The 24,053-nt window shown below is 57.3% G+C and overlaps 1 protein-coding gene across 1 annotated transcript in view; it reads left to right on the forward strand.

Moving 5' to 3' along the window:
- The window catches only part of LOC111816580 (protein cordon-bleu-like), a 54,829-nt gene that overhangs the window by 19,454 nt on the left and 11,322 nt on the right, over positions 1-24,053 (forward strand). Inside the window, exons 3-7 of the mRNA XM_023714323.1 lie at positions 7,871-8,180; positions 16,162-16,256; positions 17,170-18,893; positions 20,360-20,479; positions 21,172-21,378. Of these exons, the coding sequence (XP_023570091.1) occupies positions 17,172-18,893; positions 20,360-20,479; positions 21,172-21,378 (2,049 nt within the window). The 5' untranslated portion in view covers positions 7,871-8,180; positions 16,162-16,256; positions 17,170-17,171. The remainder of the gene's footprint in view (positions 1-7,870; positions 8,181-16,161; positions 16,257-17,169; positions 18,894-20,359; positions 20,480-21,171; positions 21,379-24,053) is intronic.

Below are 24,053 nucleotides of genomic sequence, written 5' to 3' on the forward strand. Positions count from 1 at the left end.
AAAGGGTCGGCTCAGCTCCTGTCTGCGACAGCCGCCCCACCCGCCCCCACCCCACGGAGGGGAACACCCCAAAGTAAGACAGGATGGAGGCTTTTATCTGTTATTTTTGTTTGTTTAGGGGGATTGAGCCCAGGGCATTCCTGCGGAGCTGCCTCTTCAGCTCTTTATTTTTACTTAGAGACAGGGAGTTCCTCAGTCACCCAGGCTAGATTCAGTCTTACAGATCTCCTGTAGCGGCCCCCCTAAGAAGAATTACAAGAGTGTGCCAAATGCCTGGCTTCATTTTTTTTCTTTAAAAAAGTCTCAAATATATTGGAAGCCCTAGACAAATGGGATCAAGAGTTGTTCCACAGAAATGGAAAAAAACATTTTTTGACTTAAAGTTTAAATGTTTCAATGCAAGTATCCTAAGATTCTATTCATGTCTTTTCTGGGTGATAGATCCTTGATTTGATGCTTCCCTGACAGCTGTGACAGCTGTGTGTGTGTGTGTGTGTGTGTGTGTGTGTGTGTGTGTGTGTGTGGCTTGAATGGTCCTGTGCCTGTTTTCAGTGCATCAGAGAGTCTGGCCCAGATCAGAGGTGCTAACCCTAAAGGAAGCCGTGTTCCTTAGAATTTAGGACAGAGCAGAACCCTAAAAGGTTTTAATGGATTATCACATACATAAAACAAGAGCAGACTGTTACTGAACACAGCTCGCTACTCACATTATGGATGTGCCCAGCGAAGGAGCACCAGAGTATCCTGGGAAATGAAACGGGTCGTTCATTAAAAACACACATTCAGAGCTTCCTTTTGGTAAGCATTTTGATATTCACAGAAAAGAAGAAAATCTTCCTGCCTTCTAGAGACCAGGTATAGAAACAGAACACTCCGCACCAGCGTTCTCCTCTTTGAGGCAAAACACAAGAAAACCAGAGCTGGGAACACATTCCCAAAGAAGAAGGGCTTTTATCGTAATCTTCTGGCTAATTTGCGTTCGCCATGCGTAGAGTCAGAGGGGAGGATACAGCAGGGCTGACCTCCACACCAAAGAGTGCTTCGAGGGTTGCCAGGGACACGCCCTTCGGCACAGCCTAAATTAGGCCACACGCGTGTGGACAGTCCAAAGCAAATAAATAAATACAGGGAAGAAGGGCGGGACCTGTCACCCGGCTGTCGCTATCACAGCTTTACAGTGAAAGCTGCTCTGAGCGAAGGATCATAATGCGAAGCATGTTGTGCAAAGTCAGGCACATTTAGACCTTTTTAAAGATTCTTTAGATTCCAAAATATAGAAATATATCCAAGGTTTTTATATCTAATAGTGTCGTGGTTTTTCAGTGCATAGAACTGAAAAATCCAGTTATTTTTTCTTCAGTACTGAAAATTGAATGCAAGCCCTTCATACTGAGCTACATCCTTGGCTCTTTTTATATACATATACATACATACATATATATATATTTTTAATTTTTATTTTTATTATTATTATTTTTTTAACTTTGAGACAGGGTCTCACTTAGTCACTAAGTTACTCAGGCTGGGCTTGAACTTTCGATCCTCCTGCTTTCGCCTCCCAAAGTACTAGGGTCACAGACATGCACCACCAATTCTGGACGAGGCTGGCTCCAGGCACCACAGTGGTGTCTCAGGGCTGTGCTCCTTTCCAGCCCCCAGAAAGCTGCCCTCCCTGAGGGGTCAGAGGGCCAGCATTACGGGACCCCTCGTCCACTATCCCAGCCCAACAAGATGAGCTTCCTCAATAGCTTCGAGGAAAAGTCCTGAGATTGTCTGGCCAGCCCAGCGTAGGACATTTGCCTGTTGCTGGGCCTGTCCTGATACCTGTGGGTTCCCCAGTGGTCAGGCTCTGCTTCCTCCTCTCCCACCAGCTGTGGCTGAGGAGGGTTAGGAGAAGATGCACCCACCCACTGAGGAGGCGCAGGCCCCCACAAGACGGGTTCATCAGACACACAGGAAGGGAACAGTGCCAAAGGGCAAGAGCAGCGGCTGTTCTGCTGTGTGTTCCTAAAGAACAGTAGTGCAGACAGCTCTGGGTCGCAGTGGGGTGCGCTGGAATTTTCTGTGCTCGGGATTCTCACAGCCACTTCTAACCAGAATTATAGCTCAGTGCTGGACTCCCAAGTAACCCAGGTGGGTTTTTAGATCTATGCGTGCTTTCCAAGTCCTTAGCATCTTGCCCTGTGGACAGCAGTGCAAACGTGAACATTGTGGTGCTCTCTGGCCAGCGAGTTGTGCTGTGACCTCTACCACTGGGGGCCATGTGGGAGGGGTTTGCTAAGCACATTTATACAAAATGCTAACTAGGGCCCATCAGACTGAAGAGTCTGTGATTTTGAAGAATACTACACAACTCCACTCCACTGGAGAAACGGTACCTGAGGGCTCAACTAGAGGACAGCAAGCCACCAGCCAGGCAGAAACCATGTGGTGCATGTGGCAGAGGGTGTCTCCAGGGCTGGCCCCGAGCCCTGTCTGCACCCTGGCTCCTGAGCATTTGCACATGTGCATGCACATGCAACCTTCTGTTCACCATGGGACACAGGTCCCAGTGTCTCTTTTACACCTGACCTCCCCTGCAGCCCCATATAGGTATGCTGGGCCCTCCCCGACCTACCTCCTTTCTCCACCTGCCCAAGCCCAAGCCCAAGTCCTGCGGTTCTATAGGCAGCTTCCTGTCCCTGCCGACAGCCCTGCTTCTGCATTCCTATGGCATCTTGTGTAACCGCCACCACCCCAGCTCTTGCACTATGGAGCGATACTGCATTCATCTGTGGCTTTTCAATGCCCGGCACCATAGGCTGTGCCAGCCCTGCCACCATGCACACGGAGCTGGCCACCAAGACCACGTATGGTGGCACATGCCCGTAATCCCAGTGCCCGGGATGCTGAAATGGGAGGACCACTATGAGTCCCAACTGCGTAGTGAGACCCTGCACCAAATACGTTCAAAAAAAGGTTACAAGTATATGTGTAAACTCTCACAAGGACAAGTCAGTATACAAAGAGAATTTAACACTAATGCCTTACAGTGAAAGATAACCACTGAAATTTAATTGATACACATATTTTACACAGAAGTGTGACTTAAAAAAATTTCTCAAGTGTAAAGCACTTCAGTTAAGATGAGATTCTGTTGCTGGTGGGGTAAACAGTAAGCTGAAAGAAGAGGCACAGCCGAAAGGTCTCTCCACGGCGCTTGCTGGTGTGACAGTGCTGGGACCAGGTCCCTTGGTTTGTGCCCTGAAAGTGAAGAAACATTTATACAAAAGCATGAATATTCATGTCATACACCTGCTGCCAGCTGAACTCAGGAAGGGAAGCTCAGACGTTGGTCAAAGCAGCAAGACGGAGCGTGGCTTTCAGAATTCCTGCAAAGCATCAGGCGGTGCGTGGTACAGCCTGGCTGCCCTGGCCTCCCTGTGTCGGCACACAGGGCAAGGTCCCGTGCGCTGGCATGGAGGGCGGCCCTGCACATCCTGTCACCACTCCTGCAGCGTGGGGAGGTTTTCTGCCACTCTTTGAAATATGCTTTCTGGGGAGTAGACTCTTGAGAAATCTCCTTTTGTGATGAGCAGCAAAACAGTGTCATAGGATACGCGACCTTCAGTCGGTATTGAGTAGAACAGCAATAAAAAGGAACGCACTGAAGGAGTGTGGAGGCTCCTCCGTGTGTGTGTTGGGAGGGGGCTTCCTGACAGACGCCTGCCAGGTTAGGATGTCACAGGCAGAAGGCACCAACACCTCGAACAGCCAGCTGCCCCATCCTCGCTCCTGGACACTGACACAGAGGGTGGAGCTTCCTCGGTGATCTTGTGGCCCCTGGGAGCTGCCGAGAGAATTTAGACCACAGTTGGTGCCAGCGCTGACCATGGTCAAAATTCTAAACAGTCTCTGATGAGCTTTACCACTTCTGCACCGGCAGGGGTTGGAGTCACTGAAGAGCCATGGTTTCGACCTGGAATATGTGTGCAGAGGGGGGGCTTTGGATTTCGAGACACTGCACTCTGCAGCAGGTTGATCCATTAATGGGGCGCTGTTGGGGGTAGGGTGGTCCCTGGGGTGTGACCCGGAAGGCTGGATCGCCCTCCCCACCTTCCCCTCCTTGCTGTGCTACCTGGTGTTTCCTCGACCCACGCCTCCCTGAAACTTTGGGTCAGAATCAGTGGGCCCTGCCTTACGCTGTGTGCCAGGCACTGTGTTCTGGGGACAGGACAGTGACTAAGACAGCAGCCCAAGCCCTCATAAGGCAGGGACCGTCGATCCCTACTTGGTGGTGACCCAAGAGGGAGCTGCCTACGCCCCAGCCTGTAGGGGGTCCTCAGCACTTTCCCCTACATGAGTCAGGAGAACTTTGCAGAGCTCCCACTGGGACGCAGGGGTGCTTGAGCTTGGGGTTCTGTAACGTGGGGGAAGAAGGAAGAGTCTGTCGTCCTGTAAGACCTGCGGCCACTCATTTAGAAGACAGCTGAGCCTGAGTTCATGTTAGGCTTCTACTGAAGGCACACTGCACGTGGGCCTTCTCATTGCAAGAATCCTGCAGTGACAACTTCAGTTTAAAAAAAAAATGGCTCAGTAAAATAAGCGTTTGGGCCTGAGTTCAATCTCCGGTTCCGCCAAAAACAACAACTAAAAGTCATTCCTACCTTAAAAGAAAAGCAAACTTGTCAGCATATTAATTAACTTAAGATGGAAGGGACCAGAAAGGCTGAAGGGCTGCTGTGTTCTATCTGTCTACCTACCTACCTACCTATCTATCTACCTACCTAGCTACCTACCCACCCACCTACCTACCATACTAGGAATTGAATGCTGGGCCTTTGCACTGAGCTAAATTGCCAGCCCCTTTTAAGTTATTTGTAGTTTTGAAATAGGGAGTCAGTAAATTCTAAATTACTCAGGCTGGGCTCCAAATTGGCAGTCTTCCTGCCTCAGCTTCCTAGAATACTGGCCTACAGACAGCTATGCCCCGCCACACCCAGTATGTTGTGTGTCTTCTCAGATTCCTGATTAGTCACCGGTCAATTGCACAAGAATGTATACTTCCTGTATCTTGATCCAAAATTCCTAAAATTCATCAGGATCAACTTACTTAGTTCACAGGAAGGGAAAAAGGCTGTCCAACATTCAGAGCATTGCTGGGACCTGAATGTGGGATTTGGAATCCCAGTTCAATGCTACCCCCATTTCAGTCTGCGGCCCCAAGGTCGTGGAGTCCTGGAACCCCAGGGGCTATGGCGAGTGTGGATACTGGCCCTTGAGGGCTCAGAACCCCAGACCTGGTGACTGAACTGGTGGCATGTTCTCCTGTGCTTGTGGGCTCAGGGCTGTGAACCTGGGGCGCCATGACCCTAGGCGAAGCCAGCAGGGCCTGTGGGACACTGTTGGGGCTGGGAGCTGCTGGCTTGCTGGGCAGGGGTGGCTGCGGCCTGGCACCCACACTGCTATTTTGCAGGTGCTCCGCGTGTGTGTGCCGAGCGTGTGCAGGGGGTTGAACAGTACGGTCAACGTTTCAATCCAGAGGAAGGGGTGTGCTGTGTGCCTGTGCCAACTCCCCACGAGGGAGGGCATCATATGTGCTACGAATGTGTATTAATTACTCTCAAAAATCTGAAAATGTGTCATGGTGCAAGCCACAGCACGTGACCACCCCTCCAAATCCCCCCCCACGTGCGCACACCCAGGCCCTCGTCCTGGCTGCCGTCTGCAGCAGCTCTGGAGCCCTCTTTCCTGAGGGGCTTCAGTTGTCCTGTAGGCTCCCCCCAAGTCAGGTGGCCACGAAAGGGAACCGTCTGAATCCACTCAGAACGTTGAGCAGCCAGGACAGCGCAGCTATAGACACCCAGCTAAGAAGACTGCGGCGCTGCTGCAGACAGTGGCCAGGACGGGATGAGTGTTGGGCTTGAAGGGGTCCACAGTGTTTTCCAACCACGCCAAGCCCAGCCTCACCACATGTTGACCTCAGGCTTGCAGTCGCCCTGATTTGCACCCTGGCTCTCAGTCTCTTCATGCCGTTTTGAACCTAGGAACTTGCAAGCGATCTCAAAACACCCTGGTGTGCTCCACGACCGCACAGCGGGAGGGACAGCGGGGAAGAGGGCCTGGACCCCTGTGCCCCTCCACCTCCCTGCACCTCACTCCTCTGGCGCCCTGGAGCAGGTGGGGGCTGGGCGGATGCTCCACTGTGGCCTCATCACCTGCCTCACTGAGCACCGGTGGGAGGAAGGGGGCCCATTCCAGAGATGGCCGTGCAGAGGCAGGGCAGGGAGCACCCTGACTGGCACCTGCCCGTCACCTCCTACATGCACACCCTCCCCAGACTGGCCACCCACCTGCCCGACATGTCATTGCAGCGGCATGTCCGCCTCTCATCCCAGCGGCATGACTGGCAAGCCCAGCTTGTTGGGCTGGGCCCTCTCACCTCCACCCGTAGCGCAGGGCCTGTCCCTCCTGCAGCCACCGGGTCATGAGCTGCCGCCCTGAGTGCAGCCCGGGCTCAGCGTGGTCTCTGTGCTGTCCAGGTTCAGGCAGGAAATGGCTGCGCTGCTTGCCCAGGGACTTGGAGCCATGTGATCTTTTTCGTGTGGTTCCACTGTCCACAGGAAACACAGACAGAAGTATTACAAAATGTGTGACGTGGGTGACCTCGCCCTGGGACGGCTCACTGCATCCCACGTGTCCGCCTGTCCCCCGCTCACCTCGTCTCTCCTCTGAGCTGTGCTGTGACTCGTGTGTCCTCCCCAGTGCTTGTCCTCCTGTTCATTGTTGGGGAGCTCGTGTAAGCCGCAGTGCGGGGGCTTCTCTTGGTTTTGTTCGTGCCGTGCTGTCTGTCTGCTGTCTGGGTGGAAAATGGGTGTCACGAAGTGTCCTGGGGGTCACGGTGCCATCCTGTGATTTCAGGACCCTGCGCCCTGAGGGTGACTGCACCCTCCCCGGGTGTCTCTGGAGAGCGTGCAGACGTCCTCTGCACCCCGGGGTCCACGCAAGCGCCCACCGCTAATGTTCACACCGGGGCGGCCTCTCGTGGTTCCTGCTGCTCAGATCCCACCAGTACGGGCCTCGGGCACAGGCAGACGGCTTCTGCGTGTTACCCAGGGCTGTCTTCCTAAGACAGGCTCCTGTTCGCACCAACTCTAAGGCCTCACGTAGAAGACCGAGGGTGCGCTGAGCGCCGGCAGCCAAGCGCGCATTTCCCGACGATGCAGTCTGCTAACAGCCGTACAGCAGCACAGACTGTCCAAAGTTCCCATACAATGATTACTGCTAGATTTCTTATTTTAAAAAACTTTCATTTTTCTATATTTTTAAAAAACATTTTTTGGCGATCCTGGGGCTCGAACTCAGGACTTTGGTTGGCACTGAGCTACAGCTGCGACCTTTTTTCCAAACTTTTCATTGTGAAGCGCTCAGCTGCCCAGGGCAGGCTCAGCCTCGCCGAGTGCCGGGCTGAAGGGATTATTTTAAAACGACTGCAGGGAAGCCAACGCGACCCCTTCAGACTAGCAGCAGTCGCACCCACCGTGTTGGCAGGCTGCGCGTTCAGCGCGTTTGCCTGCTTGTGAGGGACGCAGTCACGGCACGAATGCACTCAGTCAGCCCGAGCAGCACCTTAGCTCTCAGCTGCACTGGCGCACAGGGCTCCCGGGTGAAGCCCTTGTCCTGGAGACCGGGATCCCTGCGTGCGTGCGTGCGTGCGTGCGTGCGTACATGCGTGAGTGCGTGCGTGCGTACATGCGTGCGTACATGCGTGCGTGCGTGGAGCTCCCTGCAGCCCGCATTCCGGAGGAGCCAGTCTATTGGAATGTGCTCAGGGTGGTGGCTTGGGGCAGGCGGGGCCTGTGCTCACCTGTCCCTGCTGTGTCCCGTGCAGTGAGCCTGCCCCTGAGTCCTGGCGGCCACGGCAGTGTGGACGGCGTCCCTGCGGTGCCCTCGGAGGCCGAGGAGACCATCTCCGTGGGCAGCTGCTTCGCGTCGGAGGACACGACGGAGGACTCGGGGGTGATCAGCTCCCCGTCCGACATCGTCTCTCTGGACTCCCAGCACGATAGCTTGAAATCAAAAGATAAGTGGGCCACGGACCAGGAAGACTGCAGCGACCAGGATCTCGCAGGGACCCCAGAACTAGGACCCCAGAAGAGCCCCCTGTGGGAGAGGTCTTGCTCCACGAGCTCCTGTCCAAGGTGAGCGAGGCGCAGGTGGGATGGGAGCCCCAGCCCTGGCCGGTTCGTGTCAGGGCGCAGCGCCCACGCCCTGGCTTGGGGTTGTCTCCAGTCAAGTCCCGAGCTACCCGAGCCGCCCGGGTACTTGCGCGGCTGTGCCGTGTTTGTCTTGGCCCCGAGCACAAGTGTCCAAGGGTTCCATACTCTGCATGCCTCTCTCTGCGGCGTGTTTTCGGGGCTTGTCTATGATTATAGGTATCGTTCGTTTGTTTAAGCATTCCTGTACTGATGGGCCCAGAGGTCGGTCCAGTTTTTCAGGACTGGGAACTGTCAGGAAGTTGGACATAGATCTGTTCATGCATGAGAAGTTTTCTAGAAGGAAAATTATTACAGCATCAGAGAGAATCATCTCCAGCCTCGTGGGCTGTGGACAGCGTGCTGCCCAACAGGTTCGCGCAGCTTGGAAGCCCTTTGGCGGGCTGTGGCGTCTGGACTTCCACATCTGCGTCAGCGCTGAGCTGTCGGAAGTCGGAGCTCTTCAAGGGCACATTGCTCGGCTGTGACGACTGGTCGTCTGACCCGCAAGGATGGTCATCTTGTCTGTTTACTAACAGCTCAGATTTCTTCTTTCATGGGCTGCCCTTTTTTTTTTTTTTTTAGTTTTTGCCCACCTTAAAAATTGTACATTACTTTCCTTTTTTAAGTAGTTTCTCCCTGATCAGTTATTTGCATGCAGCATCTCTAAGCCCAGAGCCTAAACTTAGCTTTGTGTTTTAGTATAACTGGCTTTTAATGTGTGTGCATCAAAGGTACCCCATGTCTCTCCAACGTGTGCAATCCACGAGTACCCAAGATTCTGCCCCCTGCCCTAATGCTCTGAGGAGACCTAGATTTCTTGTACATGTTTCAGTGTTGTTTGCTGTCACTGGGGCCCTTTTCTTCCTGGAGTTTATTTTAGGGTGTGGTGTAAATGAGCAATCTGTCCCCCGTCTGGGTCCTTCCCCACCTGATGTCAGACTCTGTGAGGGTTGGGTGATTCCAGTGGTCGCTTGCGCTGGACTTGCTTATTTCTCTTCTTCAGAGACAACCCCATTGTCCTAGATTTTTTTTTCTGTATTCTTCTACAAAAAGATGCACTCACTTTCTTCAGCCTGTCAGACTTTAATAACTTCAAAGAGGAGCCAGAGTGGGCATGGGGCACCCTGCGGCTGCCCCGCCGCGCGCAGCTTTCACGGGGTTCGTTTCAAGGAGAAGCCAGACATCTAGATGCTTGTGTGGTGTCTCCCAGGCGTCCAGTGTGGGCAGCCAACTCAGGCACCAGGCAACCTGGGCACACCAGGCCGGGGCGGTGGTTCCAGCGGTGCCCTCTCAGGCAGGGTCCAAGACCTCCCCACCACTCTGTGGAATGCTGTGTTGCTCAGCAATCATCTGCCCAGGAATGCATTTGAGAAGGCCCTGCAACATGGCCTTAGCCTGGTGAGGTTGCCCAGGCCCTTGGAAATCCCACACGTGGGGTGCTGTCCACATGCGTTCGCACGAGTGCCCCTCTTAACTGCCTTTGGGAAAAGCCTTTCTGTGCCATCTGCTACCACAAATCACTCTCAGGGCAGTGGCAGATGCCCCTTGTGTGGGTGTGGGGAGAGCATGTCTTTCACTGAAGAGAGTGCCTTTCTCCTAGAGCTGCCTGTTCACACCTGCAGAGTTGGAACGGGAAAGGAGAGCCCCCCCCCCCCCGGGCAGGGCAGGACAGGCTGGCACAAGGTGGGCAGGCTGGCTGGGAGGGGCCAGGTCAGTGCCCGAGCGCCACGCAGGAAGCAGACTGCCCTGCCACTCGGGAGGGTATGACTGCCACCCTGGCCACCCGGAGACTACAACTCAGACATTAAAAAACATCCCACCGCAAATCCCAGTGAAGCCTCTTCCTCACTGCAAATGCCCGCGTCCGGTCGCTGGTGCTGCCCTCTGAGGCCGCTCGCAGGGCTCTTTCCTGTGCGTCTTCTCTGGGTGCTGAGCTCCGGGCTGTCAGCCCAGCGTGGGCCAAGGTGAGATTGTGCAAGGAGGCTTCAGGGTGCTGCCGCTGCTGCTCCTCCTCATCTGTCCTACCTCTCCTCTCTTCTCCCATTTGTCTCCTTCCACGCAGCTGAAATGAAACCCCAGAGACCCACTGTGGTGCCCCTAGGCCCTGCCTGCTGCCTGGCTACCCCAGGCCCTTCTCACCCCCACTCACTGTACCTCCTGCTGGCTCAGGTCTCCACTGGCCTTCACCTTAGGAGGTGAGACAGGGCAGGATGCATTTCTACCACTATACTCTCTGCAGCCAGCAGCCATCGGGACTATTGTATCCCATGGCCCCAAGAACTGGAAACTTTGTAATCCTAGAAGCTTTGTAGATGGGATTTAGAAACATTTCCTGGCTGACCCTGCAACTTTGTATTTCTCAGGAGACTGATGGCAGCCCCAACCCCAGCATAATAGCCTTGAAGATCCTGAGACTCTGTGACTATTTCCCAGATCCCGTAGGCGGCCAGCCCTTGATAGGTGACAAGTGTAAAATCTGGACCAAATCCGCTAGAAGAGAAAAATAGTTAACTATATGCAGAAGTAGTTAAAATATTTAACTGACATTAGTTTTACCTACTTTATTTCACTTTTTAAATGCGACTACAAGATTTTAAATTGTAGGCTTCCACTGCATTGAGTGCCTTGTGCCAGAGGACTGAAGCTCCATCAGCTCAGGAGCGCTACTTCAGGAAGTAGCCGAGTAGCCCCGCAGCATTTTGAGGTCACCAGGGTAGGTCGGGTCAGCATCACCTCCCTCTCAGTCTTTCCTTAACTGCTGCTGTGTACATTGCTTCAGGAAACTGTTTTCTGAGACAGGCTCCCTGTGTGTAGTTCAGGCTGCCCTCAAATTCTCTGTGATCCTCCTGCCTCAGCCCCCTGAATTGTAGGCCTGCTGGGTATGCACCACGCCCAATAAGAAACTCCTTTAGCTACACAAAAGTCCAGCATACCCTAGCGGGCGTAGCACATAGACTCCGCGCATGCAGGTGGATAAGGGCCACACCATTCCCCCTTTACGTGCTCTTAGCAAGTGAAAACAAAAGCCCAGGGTCTCTGGAGCCTGGCTGGGAGCAGCTACTCCAGGAAGTAGCTGAGTAGCCGAGAGCCTTCCTGCCTGCCTCCTGCTGGGAGCCAGTCCCCTCACCTGGGTTGGGGGCCATCACCCCGGCCCGGCCACCCTGAGTCCCCGAGGAGGTGCCTGAGCAGCAGCTGTACCGCAGAGCCCTGGGGCTTGCGACCCTTGCTGGCCACCCCGGAGCCCTGCAGCGGGCCCTGAGCAGTGCCACCTGCTCCTCAGTCCCTCGGCTGTGGAGGGCCAGTGGGCAGAGCAGCACCCCGTCTGTTTCTCTTCTGTCTTCTAGGTCTTTGGCCACAACAGAAAGCATAGCCACTGGGGCCTGGGGGCAGAAGGGGGCCTGGGGCCTGGGGGCAGAAGGGGGCCTGCATGCAGCGAGCTTTGGGGCTTTGGGAACACGGGCTCTGCCCTCCAGCCAGGAGCTGAGGGTGCCTTTAAGGAGGGGATGCTTGAAGCCCACTGGTGACCTGTAGGAAATGGGTAGTGGCACAAAGTGAGGAGGGAGCACACAGGTGACAGCTCTCACCTGCTCCACACCTTCTTCTGGAGGCAGGACCGGAGGGCTTGGTGCACCGCTGTGGCTCCCTAACCCACTCACTAGGGCCCTGGCGCCAGGATGGGACAGCACATACGGTGCGTCCAGGGCACATGAGCCGTAGGAGCTGCCCGCTGCACAGGGCCCGCTGCCCACCCTGCAAGGCCCGGCCCTGCTGCGGAGAGACCCAGGGCAGCAGCCCCAGTGGACTGGTGACACGTGGACTGGTGACACGTGGGGACAGCTTGCCGGGGCTGAGCAGGGCAGGCAGTGAGGACACAGGCCCAGGGCCAGGGTGAGGACACGCCAGCCCAGTCTAGAGGGTGGGAGCCAGCCGGAGCCCCCATGCCTGCCAGCGGGAGACCCCGCGCTCCAGGAGGCCTACGGGCAGACTCCACACTTGGGATGAGAGGCGCTCCTCAGGCAGCAGCCACACAGGTGGTGGTGGAAGTGAGACTCCTCAAAAGGACGCAAGCGTGTCCCGCCCTGTCCCGAGCACTGCTCTACTGTCAGTGTCCACGAAAAGAACCCGACCAGGAGCTGGAACTGTGCAATGTGAGGGTGAAGTCCTCAGCCCTACTCCTTCTTTTCAGTAAGTCACCTGCTTTGACCGTCCACGCCCTGCGCTTTCCTGTCCTTCTCCTTTCTTATCTTTTCTAGCAGTACTGGGGCCTGAACCCAGGGCGCCTCCCTGCGCTCCATCCCCAGCCCATTATTGCTTCTTAGTTCTAGTAGTGCCGTTTGGCTGTTCGTGATGCACACCGTCACTGAGGCGCCTGGCATGGGCACCAGTCACACCCATTCCTTGTTATTTACTACCACCTCTCCCGTCTCATTCTCCTCACACGCACCCTGCGGTCCCCTCCATCCACAAAAGGCCTCCTGCCCTGTCTCTTGTCATCTCTTTCTTACTTTGCTCTTTAAATTATGCACACTTTGGGTTTCTCATATAAAAGACCAGGTGATATTTAACTGCCTATATCTGATAGTTCTCTTATCATTATGGTCTAAAGATACTGTTTATTTTGAGATAGGGTCCCCTTAAATCACTAAGCTGCCTGGGCTGGGCCCCAAGTGACAGTTGTCCCACCTCAGCCTCCCAGAGCACTGGGTGCCTCCATGCCACCGTAATTGTCTGACCTCTAGTCACATGACCTGCTATTTCCCAACATCACACAGATGAAGCCTCAGCCTGGCCTTCTGCCCACACTTCGTGGTTGTCATGGTTACCGCTGTAAAACACTGCATGCTTCTGCTGCGCTCTCGGGCTTTAGGGTCTTCATATAAAAACATGGAAGGCTGTTCAGTTCTTGTCATTTAAAAAAATTTTTTTTAATTCCACAGTGGTTGTATATTGCACATTGTTGTCTTCAAATCATTTGCTCAGGTTACCAGATATAAGCATGCAAAATTGGTCAAAAAATTAAAAAAAATTTAAGCATTCTTTGTTCTTTTCAGTAGATCAGCAGAAATCGGCAGTACAGTTGTCTAAGCTGTCCTGTGTACACGCGTGTCTGTTTCTTTCTCCTTTCCTTCCTTCTTTTCTCTTTTTCCTCGTCCCAGTTGTTCCTTCCTTTGAACAGATGTTGTCCCGTGCACAGCACCTATTGTGCCTTCCCGGTGCCTGCTGTGTGCACAGGCAGGTCTGCTGTTTCACTCGGAAGCAGTTTCTAGTTGCACCCCTTTGCATATAAAAGCCTCAAGTTCACCTTTTTTATAGTTGAGCAATGTCCCATTGCATAAATAATGCCACTTCTTTTGTATCCATGTTATGTTAGGTTTTTCCTTTCTCTAGCCAAGTTATTAAAATAGAGGCCGAGGCCTCCAGCCGCTGGCAGAGTGCAGCGCCGTTTGTGTGCTGTGGCTCAGCTCTCGAGTCAAAGCCAGCAGCACTGTGTTTCTGATTCATCACGCCTTTGTTGGTCCAGGACAACTTCTTATTTCACCATTTAATTTCTAGTGAAGCATTTACAAAATCAGTGGAAGTAGCGTCTTAAATCTGTTCCACGTTTGCCTTCCTGAGATGAAGCACCTGACACCCACAAGTCAGGCAAGGAAGGGTTGCCATTTGCAGCGTGCAGAGGGTCCAGCCCACGGCCAGCTTGTCCAGGGCAGGCGACGTGGCTGAGGGCGTCCCAGCAGAGAGAGACTTTGTGGCAGGTGGGAGAGAGCAAGGGCCAGCAACCCAGCGGGCAGCCAGCCCCTTTCTGTCCCTTACGCCTTGTCACAGCTCCCACCCGAGGTCTCACACCCTTGACCCCAGCTCCACGCACTCCACACTCAGCCACCTTTGAGCAAGTCCCAGGTGGGACCTCGTGAGGCTTTGAGGCTCCCCTGGGCCGCCATGACAAGGGCCCAATTCCTGTTCATTTCTGGCATCCCTAGAATGATGTGACCAGCATCGTGTGACAGAAGACACGTGCTGATGTAGAAGTGTGTGTCTCGTGGTGTGTAGCTGGGCCCTTCACCCGGTGTGAAGGATGAGCATTCTCTGAGTTCTCTGTTTTCTATCTCCAGCACTGTTTTGTCTGTCAGTTTCTGTATTTCCCTGTGCCGTTTATTTTATTAGATATTTAATCACAAATGTCTCATAGCGCCACAGTCCACGCAGAAGAAAAGGCCTCCATAAGATGCATTCGAGCCAGTCCGGTCCCAGGGCAGAATGGCTGGCGGCCATGTGCTCTGCGGCCTGAAGCCACGGCCCCCACACACGTGCACCCTCAGCCAGCCCCTTTGTCCGGCCGGCCTGACAAAGGACGCTAGTGGGGAGGGATCCTGGGCTCCCAAGGATCCTGGGCCACTTCCTGGCTCCCAAAGGACACAGTCCCTAAGAGAGAAAGATGCACTTATCCAGATGGAGACAGCATTGCATCAGGAGACCTTATGCCTACCATGGTCCTGAGCCATTGTCTGGGCCCAGTGACCAGGGACCCACATCAGTTCTGGTTTAACTACCGGCCAAGGAGACTTTGGCTCTCACTAAAGACTGGAGACGCTGTGCTGGGCTCCCTGCCCGACAGGAGAGCACAGGCCAGCGCCCTTGCAGCTGCAGCTTCCAAGTTGCTTTGGCAGCAGTTGTGTCGCACATGGCATCGTCCCGGGGCGCACAACATGGGAGCCCACTCTCTGCAGGACGGCTGCAGTCTCCAGCGACCTCCCTCCATGCCCCAGGACTACATTGGCCACTGGTCACCGAGCAGATCCAGCACCTGGCTGGGCAGCTGGGCGGGCTATGGGGCAGGGGCTGGCTGTGGATGCTGCGGGAGCTGTTGGTTCCTCTGTGCGTGATCTCTCGCCCCTGCGGTGCTGGTGCCCACACGCCCACCCTGCGTGCTTTTGGAGGAGCACAGCAAGCCGGTATGTGCGCTGGCACTCTGCTCAGGCAGGCGTGAGGCAGGCAGGCCACAGCTGCAGGCCTCCTGCAGGCTCTCCGTGCAGTAGGGAGGGCGCTGTCCTCAGTTGCTGTCACCTCCATCATGGTGGGCTGGGTACCTGATTCCGCAGGGTCGGATCCCAGTGCCCCTGTGTAGATGTCAGCCTGGGCACACAGCTCAGACTGCTTCTTGAGGACAGGCCACCCTCGGGGTTCAGGGCACAGGCAGGTGCCGAGGGTGCAGCGCAGACGCTGCGTGAGCTGGTGCTGTGCGGCGGCCAGAAAGCCTCCTCGTGCCTGCCCGCTCTCCCAGCCACAGGCTTCACAGCAGGGCCAGCCTGCAGCCTTCACCTTGGGTCTCAGGGTCACTGACCACGGCCCAGGAGACCTGGCCAACTTGCACAGGTGCCACCCGGGCTCCGGGTGCCACTCCAACGACCAGCTCCAGGTGCTTTGCAGTCTGGGGAAGAAACAAAACCCACTGCGCAGCAGGATGAGGCACACGTCACCTTGCAGGTGGACAGAATCTGTGTGTGGTACGGTTGGCATTAAGGGCCACGTGTACACACAACACATGCACACTGTGTATCGCCGACACCACACTCATGCCATATCTAGCACACACTTGTGTGCACACATCTGACACATGGGCTATGAGTGAAATGTAAGGCAAATGTTTAAATTTTAGAAGACATTTATTATAGCAAAAGCACATTGCCCTGAAGCCCCCAATCCTCTGCCTCCCTTTGCACGCTCTCGCCTGCCTGATAGCCCCTTCTGAAGCAGCTCCGGAGTCCTCTCCTGTGAGGGTCCTCTGTGGCTGCCTAAGTGCCCTAAAGACATGGCCTGCAGAGTGTGGGACTCCTTGAGCCGAACCTGAGCCACCTCTTCCCAAACCTGGCCAGGAAGCAGCTCCCTGAGCCGGTGTGGGCGGCCCCTGTCTCCTTGTTTTCCCCAGGAGCGAGGTGGCCGTGGTGACCTCCACCGACGGGGACCTCTTCAGCACTTCGCACTTCTACAGCGCCCAGGCAGCGGCCCTCGGAGGCCAGGACGGTGAGTAGACCTGCCGTGTGCTGCCACAGTGCGGTGTGGTGTGGCGCTGAGGCGGGGGAGACCCGCGTCGCTGTGGGCCAGGGTCGCAGCACTCTGGGAAGCTGAGGCAGGAGGAATGAGTTTGAACCCAACGTGGGCAACTCAGCAACTGAGACCCTGTCTCAAAATGAACAATAAAAAAGTAGGGGAGGTGGCTCAGTGTGACAGCGGCGCTGTTAGGCCTGCTGGTTCAAAATACTGATTCTGTCTATACCTTAAAAAGAATTTTACACGCACCACAAGACACTGTAGAATGCTCAAATAGCTGAAGAAACACAGACTGGCACAAAAAGAAGCAAGGTCCTCACTTTTGATTTTCCAACATGAGTGCCTGCGTACTTCAGGGTGGTCTGGAGTCTCGTTCCTTCTACCTCAGCCTCCCGCGGGCCCTGCCGTGCCTGGGTGTAGACAGCGGCCTCGGGAAGATAAGTTGCTCACTTGCCAGGGCGTGGTGCATGTCTTGGGGCGTCGCACGGCCCTGGCCCACAGCAGGCCGCTTGTGGTGCCCACCCCAGCCCCCATGTGGGGAGTGGTGCTGCCAGGGCAGGTGCAGACAGGTGACTTCAGTGCACGTGTGGGGCGTGCTTCCAGCGGAGGGCCGTGCTCTGTCCCCCAAAGGCCCCATGAAGGTAAAGGAGGTTCTGGCTCCCGGTCAGGCCCTGGACCGCCCTGGTCTGCAGAGGGTTCCCATGGTGCACTGTGGAAGCCAAGGCTCTGGCTCCGGGAACCCGCAGGCCACAAAACCCAGAGCCACACTCTCCCAGGCGCCCTGTCACAGACATGAAAGACAGTGCAGGGAGGCTGCGGGCTTGCTCCCTGAGGGTGGGGATCGCTTCCGCGGCGCAGGCTGTTGACTGGCACCTATCCCTTGCAGAGATGGAGGACAGCTACGACACAGACTCCAGCTCTGTGACTAACTCCATAAACGGTACGTGGAGCCACTATGCACAGGACGGTGTGGACGTGGACATGGGCACCGACGCCATCCCGGTGACCTTCATCGGGGAGGTTGGGGACGATCCTGGGCATGTGATGCTAGTGTCAAACAGCAACAGCAATGCGGGCACACCCAGCACGGTGGGCGCCACGTGTGCAGCCTCGCAGGACCGGCCCCAGGGGAGAGAGACCCCGCCCCGTGACACCGACACCAGCCTAGGAGTCCAGGGTGGGAAGGCCACCAGGATGGTGCCCAGTGTGGCCTCGCTGGCCACGAAGCTTGCCATGGCTGACCCAGGTGTAAAGGAGCCAGGCAGCATGCGCAGCTCCACTCCTGGAGAGGGGACGCAGGCCCTGAGGAGAGTGGAGGGCACAGAGACCACAGGGCCAGACAGCATCCCGGGGGCCCCGTCCTGGTGTCAGCGAGGCCACACAGTGGCGGGCAGCTATGGGCTCAAGCACGGCCTCACCACGTACAAGATCGTGCCCCCCAGGGCGGAGGCACGGTGCTACGACCGCGGTGCATCCCTGTCCGTGGGCGCCATTGAGATCGACGAGCTAGGAAACCTGGTGAACCCCCAGGGGGGCAGCAGCAGGGCGGCATTCGCGCCCTCGCCCCCTGGAGTTGACACTGAGACCCAGCCTCTTGGGAAGGTGAAAGAGTTTTGGAGGCGAGGGTCTACGGAGAAGCCCCCGGGTCAGCCCACGGGGCACTCGGCAGCCAGGGGGACACCCACGGCCACCACTGCCGCCACCACAGCCACCCCCACTCCAGTGCTGGCAAAGCTACCTCAGCCGAGCCCTGCCCCAGTGGTGTCCGCTGTCCCACAAGCTCGTGGGCGGCCGCTCTCGGCAGCTGCAGGTCAGAAGGGGCCAGCGGTGAGCACGGCAGAGGTCCCATTCCTCAGGCCGCACAGAAGGACGTCCAGCCAGCACGTGGCCTCGGCCATCGCCCGGCGGATAGGCTCCGTGCCAGCCCCTGCCAGTGCCGCAAGGCCGCACAGCGATATGGAGAAGGGACCGGAGGTCCGGTGTCCAGAGCCACCCACACAGACCCTGGCTGCCAGAGGAGATGCAGCACCTGGCCGGGACTCCGAGCCACAGAGTGGCAGCACCTGGCAGATGGGCACCCGTGGGCCCGGCAGTGTCCGGCCCAGCAGGGCGGCCGGCAGCCCACAGAGAATGCCACTGGTTGGGGGCGAGGATGGCCCTGCCCCCGTCCACAGAGAGCCCTGCTCACCCCCAAGCCGCACTTCCTGGAGGGAGCCCAGGTCCACAAGTCAGAGCTGTGGCCCCTGGGAGAAGCCTGTGTCCCACGCCCTAAGAGCCAGCATGGCCTCCGACCCTGCACGCACCCTGGACGGGGCACATCCGGTCCCTGCACATGTGTCCCGTGCACTGGCACCCAGCGGGACTCTGGCCAACGGCTCGGGGTGGGGTCCAGAGCCCCCACACTGCCACATTGTTCTGGAGACAGTGGCCAGTCCCAGCACTGCCCCTGAGGCCATGAGCGAGCCGGAGGGCTCTTTCCCATCCAGCATTTTTGGGCCAAAGAAAAAATTCAGGCCCGTGGTCCAGAGGCCAGTGCCAAAGGACACATGCCTGCACAGCGCCCTGATGGAGGCCATCCACGCGGCTGGTGGGAAGGACGGGCTCCGCAAGGTGAGTGGGCAAGGAGGGGGGCAGGGGCGGGTCCGGCATCCACCGGCCCTGGCCCCCAGGGACTTGGTGAGGGTGAGGGACACACTGGGGCTTGAGGCCAAGCCAGCCACTCCTATGGTCAGTGAGCAGAAAGAGGGAGACCAGCTCCCCACTGTTCTTTGAGGTCAGCGCCATGCCCTCCCCGCCAGGCCCCGCCCCCTAGAGATCCCACCCTGCGTGACACCAAGCCTAGGACTGAGTGCTCAGCACTTGGCTCTGAGGACATCTGAGCTCCAGAGGGCAGCACACGGTGGACAGGAAGTGGAGGGGTGGGGGCCTCCCCACACAGTCACTGCAGGCTGCGCGACAAGGACTCACTGCTGGCCGCTCTGCCGTGGTGCCGACCGCCAAGCCTGAGCCCACCTGGACACAGAGATAGAGGTCAGGCGATGCAGGAGACTGGAGGCGAAGCCAGCAGCACCAGCTGTAGACTGGCTCTGTCCCTCGAAGTCCACAATGGGGTCTGTCCTCCTTGGTCACCCTGGACCTGTGGGGCAGGCAAGGCCACAGTACCGCCTTGGGAGAAGGACGCTGCCCCCGGGTGGTGGGAATCGCTCCACCTCTCTGTGGTCTCCGGGGGACCCTGTCCCATGTGGCCCGGGAGGGCAACACAGCTCCACAGCTGGGGACTGCCGTTGGGGACCCTGCACTTCTGCGTTGCTGCAGGAATGAGTTTGTGGCGCTTCCCATCCACATGTGGGCTTGAACTCTCCTGCTAAACCAGCGTCATCAGGGTGGGGAACCTGAGGCACCGCGAGGCCAAGTGGCTGGCCCAAGGTAGCCCACGAAGATAGGGATGTGGACGCCTCACCCGAGTCCGCAGGGCCTCAGCACAGTGTGGCACTGGCCCGGGCAGCTGTCCTTGGTGTGGCCCGAACAGATACCTCAGGAGCTACCCACCTCTCCTTGGCTCACTGTCCAGCTAGACCCAGGAGCCCTGGAGGGGGAAGCACAGGCAGGCCTAAAGGAGCTTTCCAGGGTGCGGGGACAGCGTTATTGCAGGTCTCTGGGAGGCTGAGGCAGGAGGCTCACAAATTAGAGCCCAGTCTGGGCAACCTAGTGATTTAATGAGACCCTATCTCAAAGTTTAAAAAGTTCCTAAAAGGGCTGGGGCTGCAGCCCAGTGCAAAGGCCCTGGATTCCAACCCAGAGCTGCCAAACAAACAAACAAACAAACAAAAAACGGAAAAGCAGGAAGAGGGAGGGAGAAGAAGAGGAAGACCTTTGTGCGCCTGGCCCACTGCACTGCCGTGACTGTCCTCAGAAGCCTGCTGTGGCCTCTGCTTGGGCAAAAATCACCATCTGAGACCCAACGTACTAAAAAGTGCCAAGAGGCAGCTGCACCACCCATGAAAGCAGGGCATCGGGCACACTTCAGGGCCATCTGGGAGCTCTGTGGTGCGCTGAGTCATCTTGTTACCCCTCAGGCAGCAGAGCCCCCTGCAGAGCGTGGGTCCCGGACACTGTCCTACGCAGAGGCAGACAGCGAGCGCTCAGCCCTGCTGGCGGCCATCCGGGGACACAGCGGCAGCCGTGGCCTGAGGAAGGTAAGGGCCCCCAGGGGTGCGGGTCGGGGGCTGCCCACCTCCCCTGCAGCTGGGCAGATGCTGATGGCAAAAGTCGCCAGAGCAAGCACTGCCCCTGCAGACACAGCGGCACTGGGGGTGGTGGCCGAGGGACAGCGCCAGCTCTGGGACTGATGTGATGTGGGGTCCAGGAAGGTCGTGGCCCCTGGCCAGCACAGGGTGTGCGAGACAAAGTGGCCTACTCGCTCTGTGGTGCTGGGTGTCTCCTGTCTCCAGAACCAGACAGACACCTCTGTCCTTGGCTGGGGAAACTTAGATCTGAGTCCTGGGTGGCCCAGGGTGGTGTGGCCCTGTGGTCCATGAGGCAGCTCAGCCAGGGGCAGGTGTCTACACCCTGATGCCCTCAGAGACGTCCTGAGCCCACAGCAGAGGAGATGCACGAGGCCAGGCCAGCTGGCCAGCTGAGGGCTGTGTCCTAGGAGGGACCCGTGGGGACACAGTCACTACCCCGTGTGTCCAGAGCTGTGACAGCCCCACCAGCTTGCAGCTAGCAGGCGGGGCTCCAGTGAGGCCCCTCCTGGTTTGGGGTGGCACCCGCCCCACCTTCTCCTGTGAGGACCCACAAGGGACCGTACCTGGCAGGTGGATTTCAAGGTGACCTTGGCCCTGAACCAGTTCACTGTGGTCACCTGATGTCGCTATCTCCTTGCCAGGTGTCCTCTTCGGCCTCTGCAGAGCTCCGTGGCTACCAGGACTCTGTGCTCCCTGAAGCACCTCTGCCCCTGCCAGCCCCCCAGGCTTCTCCTGCACCCCGGGCCGCACCTGGGCTCGGCCCAGGACCCCTGGGTGACACAGCAGATGCACGGCAGGCCCTGCTGGATGCCATCCGCTCAGGCTCGGGTGCTGCCAGGCTGAGGAAGGTGAGTGGGCAGCAGGGACAGAACTCTAGCTGGACCATTACCCTGACCCGCAGGGGCACCGTAGGAGCAGCAGGCTGGGGGCCGGGGGACACCTGGGGCGAGGTGTCAGACTGCAGCCAGTAGCCTCCCTCCTCCTGTCCTCCTTCTTTCCTCCTCCCTTCACTCTGTCCCTCTCCCTGCAGGCCAGCACTCAAAGGTACCCCACTCTGAGGGCTCCAGGAGGGGCACACTTCACCTCTCCCTGTCGTGTCTGTATAGCGCACGTCGTGTTTCCTCAGCCCCCGGCTGCAGGGGAGCAGGGTCCTGCAGTCAGACCTGCAGGTGTGAGGGACTTGTGGTGGGCAGCACCTGTCCCTTAGCTGCAAGGCCACTCTCTGCGCCTCTGCTCCGCTCGCTCGCTGGCAGTGGGTGGAGTGGAAAGCACCGACCTGGGAGCCCAGCCCCTTCCCAAGGCTCTGTGTTTCCCAGCACAGAGTGCACCCTCCTCTGTACATGACGTGAACCTGGCTCAGGGGGCCAGGTTGTGTGCTGTGCAAGGGTCGCTGAATGGGGCGCAGCGTGGACGGTGCTGGTTATGGAGCCCAGGCTCCTGCTCTGGGCAGAGGACAAGGACACCATGTGCAGGCTGGATGCTCGGCTGCTGGGGCAGATGCTCCCCATCCTTGAGGTAGCAGAGGTGGGCAGGACGCAGCACAGGGCCAGGCGGGAGGCTCCTTGGGCACCGAGGCCCCAGTCCCAAGCCTGAACAAGAGCAGGGACACCCAGACTCAGTGCCTCCCTGGTGACCTTTGGGCACGTGCAGGCTTATTCTAGCTGTGAGCAGGTGCCTCGTCACCCTGCAGCAGAACAGCAGGCCCCCAGCCAGTGTGCTGGGAAGTCCCCCGCAGCTTGGAGACTCCAGGCAGGGAGGCCCAGGCCCTGTCCTGGAGACGGTGGCTGCAGCCAGAGTGTGGGCTCCTTCCTGCTGTTCCTTTTCTGTGGAACTCTGCACAGACATAGAAAGCAGGAAATGTGGAGAACTGGACAGGATGGCTCTAAAGGGCCCATGAAATGCAGCCCCTGTGCTGGTTGGGCTGGCTAGAGTGCGCCCGGCACCCCAGCACATTGGGAGGTGGAGGCAGGAGGACTGCAGTTGCAGTCCAGTCTGGACAACTCAGCACGACCCTCCTCAGCACTAACAATGAAAAAGGGCGGGGTGTCGCCCAGTGCACAGGCCATGTGTTCAAACCCAGGGCCGAACAAAAATACTGAACCCCACCCCCACCCCCTGCTGCTCTGTCTTATCCCACAGGGAGCAGGTGGATGCTGCGGCCTGCATGTGCCAGATGCCGAGGAGGACAGGTGTCCAGGCGTCTACCTGGCACTCCTCTGGGCAGCACCACCCTGTGCCTGGAGTCCCCAGGTTCCAGGCCAAGCCCCGCCCTCCCTGGCTACAGCTGCAGGTTTCCCAGGCAGGACCTGCCCACGGGTACAGACAGGTGCAGCAGCCGGCCTTGACTTGGGCCCTGAGGGAGGAGGAGAGTGGGAGCCAAGGCAGGGAGGGGCGCCGGAGCTGCCCGGCCTGGAGCATGCCTGCGGAGCTCAGGCAGGCAGGCAGGGAGGTGGGCTGCTGGCACCAGGCTCAGCTGCATCACGCACTCATGCTGCAGCTGCTGCCTTCGGCTCCAGCTGCAGGGATGTCCAGCTGCAAGGTCAGGCTGGTCTTTGCTGATGTTTTCCAGCTTTGTATGGATTGATTGGTTGCAGTCCTAGGGATCAGACCCGGTGTTCTCACGCTGAGCTGCATCCCCAGCTCCTTTCTTTTCTTTCTTTCTTTCTTTCTTTCTTTCTTTCTTTCTTTCTTTCTTTCTTTCTTTCTTTCTTTCTTTCTTTTTTTTTTTTTTCCCAATTTTAAGACAAGGCCTCCCCTGAGTTGTTAGAGGTGGGGATCCTCCTGCCTCAGCCTCCCAGAGTGTTGGTGTGACAGGCCTACACACCACAGTGGGCCTGTGGCTGGCTTCTGTGAAGGACCAGTTTTTCACATAGCAGGTCTCCTGAGTTACCTTCCCTGTCACCAGCTGAACCCCCAGTTAGCTGGCCGAGGGGGTTAACACAAGCACTAGCCGAACCCCCAGTTAGCTGGCCAAGGGGGTTAACACAAGCACTAGCCGAACCCCCAGGTAGCTGCCCAAAGGGGTTAACAGGAGCACTAGCCGAACCCCCAGGTAGCTGGCCGAGGGGTTAACAGTCGCAGACACAGTTTCCACCCCTGAGTAGCGCATCCCAGTGCACCACGGCCCATGTGAGCCTGAGTCCTCCGAAAGCCTCCTGGGGTGAGCCTGAGTCCTCCGAAAGCCTCCTGGGGTCTGCAGGCTGGCTCAGTGTCCTGTGTGGCATCCTGCAGTCTTTCCCGTCCTCTGCAAACCCAAGCTCTGAGTTCTCCAACAACCAGCTGATGTGTGCCCGTCTGCCTCTCTTTTCTTACCTACCGGGGAGTGGGGGGCAGCTCTCTGGGGGCTCCTGGCATAACAGGGCACCTGGGTCCAGCCACCTGTCGGGTGTCGGCTCTTGGTGCCTCTGGCCTCCCTGCTTGTGGGGCATCAGGGTCCTAATCCCCTCTGCTCCGGGACTCCCGGGAGCCAGATGTGCCTTCCCTTCCTTTTTCTTCTGAAAATGGCTTGTGTGTGTGACTTGGG

The sequence above is a fragment of the Octodon degus genome, unplaced genomic scaffold (assembly GCF_000260255.1).
Source record: "Octodon degus isolate 3935 unplaced genomic scaffold, OctDeg1.0 scaffold00035, whole genome shotgun sequence".
Lineage (NCBI taxonomy): Eukaryota > Metazoa > Chordata > Mammalia > Rodentia > Octodontidae > Octodon > Octodon degus.